This window comes from Chelon labrosus (assembly GCF_963514085.1).
Source record: "Chelon labrosus genome assembly, chromosome: 15".
Classification (NCBI taxonomy): Eukaryota; Metazoa; Chordata; class Actinopteri; order Mugiliformes; family Mugilidae; genus Chelon; species Chelon labrosus.
The window spans coordinates 28,998,570-29,002,286 of NC_140348.1; the positions used below are offsets into that span (position 1 = coordinate 28,998,570).

At 51.9% G+C, this 3,717-nt stretch overlaps 2 protein-coding genes across 2 annotated transcripts in view; both read right to left on the reverse strand.

Moving 5' to 3' along the window:
* Positions 1–336, reverse strand: part of dnph1 (2'-deoxynucleoside 5'-phosphate N-hydrolase 1) — a 1,007-nt gene extending 671 nt beyond the window's left edge. Inside the window, exon 1 of the mRNA XM_084561844.1 lies at positions 158–336. Coding sequence (XP_084417970.1) covers positions 158–293 — 136 coding nt within the window. The 5' untranslated portion in view covers positions 294–336. The remainder of the gene's footprint in view (positions 1–157) is intronic.
* A 566-nt stretch (positions 337–902) lies between these two features.
* yipf3 (Yip1 domain family, member 3) lies at positions 903–3,371 on the reverse strand. Its single transcript, XM_084561841.1, has 9 exons — positions 3,120–3,371; positions 2,448–2,660; positions 2,268–2,374; positions 2,153–2,198; positions 1,976–2,068; positions 1,735–1,866; positions 1,510–1,623; positions 1,315–1,438; positions 903–1,054 (listed from the first exon to the last, which is right to left on the reverse strand). Exons 1-9 carry the CDS (start codon positions 3,189–3,191, stop codon positions 942–944), a joined length of 1,014 nt encoding a protein of 337 aa, XP_084417967.1. The 5' UTR covers positions 3,192–3,371; the 3' UTR covers positions 903–941.
* Positions 3,372–3,717: the final 346 nt, after the last annotated feature.

The following is a 3,717-nucleotide window of genomic DNA, read 5'->3' on the forward strand; positions in this document are numbered from 1 at the left end:
CTCAGTGACATCACACATAACCGACCAATCACAGCTCAGCTTTCAACTTCTTCATTAATCAAACAGAAACTGAGAGGCTTTTATTTTGTAGTAACAGGTGGAACACTGCGCATGTGCAGTGTGTATGTTTGAGTGTGAGGGAGACCTGCGGTCTGACCTCTGTCGGTGAGCTCCGGGCTGCTCACGTGCTCGGTCAGCACGCTCCCGTACCTCTGCAGCGTGGTGACGATCTTCCGGTACAGATGGACGTCATCTCTCCCGCCTCTGATGCTGCCACAGAAATAAACCTTCATGCTTCTCTCACACCGCTGCCTCAGCGCAACTTCCTGCCCAGACTCCCGCGCTGCCTGGTGTCACGTGCTTCCGTCGCACCCGAGACTGGGAGGATTGGTTCCCTGAGTTCAGTCTAACAGGAACAGGTTGTTTTAAGGAAACTTAACTGATCAGAAATACGAAGATGATGGTGATGTAGATGGTGATGAAGAGGGTGATGAAGATGGTGATGAAGAGCTTTTCAGCAGAACAACAGACACTTCAAACAGTAAGTTACAGACTGACAGTCACCTGACAGACACTACTCAGGGTTCATCATAACCCTTTACAGTAAAACGTAAACCTTCAAAATAAAGCTGACGAGAGTCTTCCTGTTTGGCCTTTCAAAATAAAAGTTAAACGTGGGTTGAATCATTAGATCAATCTTTTATTTTAAAATTGTGTCAATTTTTATTTTATTCTGAAACGTCATGACGTCATAATAAAGAGACAGGTCAGAGGTAAAAGTTTAATAATCAACAAATCACAACAATAAAATGTACAGAGGGTCAGGGGAGATGTCTCCATGGAAACCAAGGTTCTGCCCTGACCTTTGACTTCTACAGTAAGCCCCTCGCCCCCCTCCCTCACTGGGCAGCCCCCCTCCCTCACTGGGCAGCCCCCCTCCCTCACTGGGCAGCCCCCAGGATCCTCACTGTGGCGTTTAGTGTCAGTTCAGGCACATCTCTGGCCACCCGCTGCATGGGAGCCATGTTGGGTCCTTCCAGAGAGTCCAGCAGCCCTGAAACACAAAACATGTCTGTCAGGTGACTGTGTCTGGTCCTGGTCCTGGTCCTGGTCTATTATTAATCATTATTATTAATTATTTATTTATTATTATCCCACTGTGAGATAAATTCACGTTATGTATTTATTCTTTTTAGTTTCTGTGTCGTTCATCACAGGTTGTTATGCTGCATCGTTACAAAGACGACGACAATAAAGAATCTGGAATCTGGTCCGAGTTGTGATCCAGGTCCAGGTTCTGGTTCTGGTTCTGACCTTCTACGATCCTGTGGTATGCAAAGTGCAGGTAGAGCAGGAAGAGCATGTGGAGGACGGACAGCGTCCCACAGAGGAGGAGACGAGGAGTCTGACCCACAGTCCGAGACAGCAACGCCGCGACCTGCAGACACACACAGGTGAGACACAACCAGGAAGCAGGAAGCAGAGCCTGATGGGAAACGCAGTCCTCACCATGCGCAGCGTGGACATTCCTCCCAGGAGCAGCCACAGGACGTAGAACAGGAAGTGGAAGTGGATGTTATAGGAGACGAGGAGGACGACGCAGTGTCCAAACAGACCGTAACCCTGGCAACGGGAGACAGGAATCGATGTGAGCGGATGATAAACAGATGAATTTACCAGGCTTTTATTCTGAAAGGATCAGGTATGAGTGTGTGTTGCGGTCCCGGTACCGACCAGCAGGGACAGCGTCTGCAGCATGGTGATCTGAGCGTTGACCAGGTACGACAGGAAGTAGATGAAGGAGGAAACGCCGAGCCAGTAACCGAAGCACGTCCCGATGGCGGTGCCCATCAGCGTGCCCTCCCTCTGGAAGCGCACACACACACACACACACACACACACACACACACAGTGACGTCACAGACGGTGCGTTTGCAGACTGTGGGATCTCTGAGCTCCGGCTGAGTTTACGTACGATGACGGTTCCTGACGTCTTCATGCCGTGCAGCAGGATCGCCACCAGAGTGAAGACCAGCATCAGAGGACCGTACAGCTCACCAGCTATCTTCTACAGGAGGGACACACACACAGGTCACAACAGAACCAGAACCAGAACCAGAACCAGCGTCAGACAGGCTGTGTCACGGCTCACCTGAGGGAAGTTGATCATGCGGACAGGTATCATGGACTCGATCAGCCTGAGAGGAGGTGAGAGGTTAGAGTCCGTCTGGGAACAGGAAACAGAAAACAGGAAGTGGACGTCGTACCTGCTGCGGACCTGCACCGGCTCCACGTCGAAGTACGGCCTCAGGATGTCGATGTTGGCGTACAGGTTGAAGGCCTTGGAGGCCTGGCGCTTGCCCGCCTGCCACACCTGAAACCATCACACAGAACCTTAAAGTTCTGCTGACGTTAAAGTTCTGCTGGTTCTGGAACCGTGTCCTCACCTCGTCGGCCACCTGTCGGCCGAGCTGACCCTTTATCCCCTTCATGCCGAGAAACTCTCCGTCCTCGCCGGCGGCGTCGTCGTCGGTGGCGGCCGCCTCGGCGGCGACCTCCTCCTCCTCCTTCATCCTCTGGTGCATCTCCCCCATGTCCTCGAAGCTGGAGCCCGACGTGTCGTCCATGTTCTCCATGTCGATGACGGCCGAGCCGCCGCCCTGGGACACACGGTTCTGATCCGTCACACACAATACGACCACTCACCACATGGTGGCGCTGGTCATTACACACGTTTGTTTACATTCCTGAGTCCTGATTGGTTGATACCTGAAATGACTGAACTCTGATTGGTCCATCAGACCTCCTGTCCCTGGCTGAGAATGTAAAGGTTTATGTTCCATGAACCTCAAAGCTCAACACATTTATTTACTGTTGATCAGCGGCTAGCTCAGCTGTTAGCCGCTAGCTCAGCTGTTAGCCGCTAGCTCAGCTGTTAGCTTCCTGCTTGATCAGTTCTTCGCTTTTATTTCATGTTTAATGTTTTATTTAAACTAATTCCAACCAGAGGGCGTCTGTCTGTCTGTCTGTCTGTCTGTCTGTCTGTCTGTCTGTCTGTCTGTGCCGTTAGCTGTCCGGTTAGCTGTCCGGTTAGCTGTCCGGTTAGCATGCTAGCTCACCTGGATGAGGTTATCATCGAAGCTGCCCCACGGTTCCGTGTTCGTGTTCCTGCCCCCGGAGCCCGCAGACATTTTCCCCGCGGCAGCAGCGTCTCGTCCCGGCTGTCAGAGAGCGTGTGTCCGGGCCGGAGGACGGAGCGAGTCTCGGTTAACGACGGACTTTAACGACACAACCGGACCGAACCTGCTCCGAACCTCTTCACTGAATCCCAGCTCGACATTACAGTCAACTGGCCCCGCCCCCGTCCACGAAGAGACCACGTCACGTCATCACGAGTTATCGCGAGATTTCCGTTGTTTTCGTTTCTGGTGGCGTTCTCAACATTCAGACCAGGAAGTTAAACCCTGGTTCTGTTGGACCAGAGTCCAGGTGGTGACTCAGTCTGAACAGTTTTTACACGAGGCTCCGTCCTGACATCAGGTATCAGGTTCTGGACCAGAACAACCAGAACAACCAGAACTCTGTCCTCCAACGTTTGTTGTCCGTTAACGTCTCCATTACTTGGTACTTCCTGTTTGCTGCTGTGAGATAAGTCACGTGTTGTCTGGAGGGACTCAGCTGTTAACAGGCAGTAAACACATACACAGTAGAAACAGT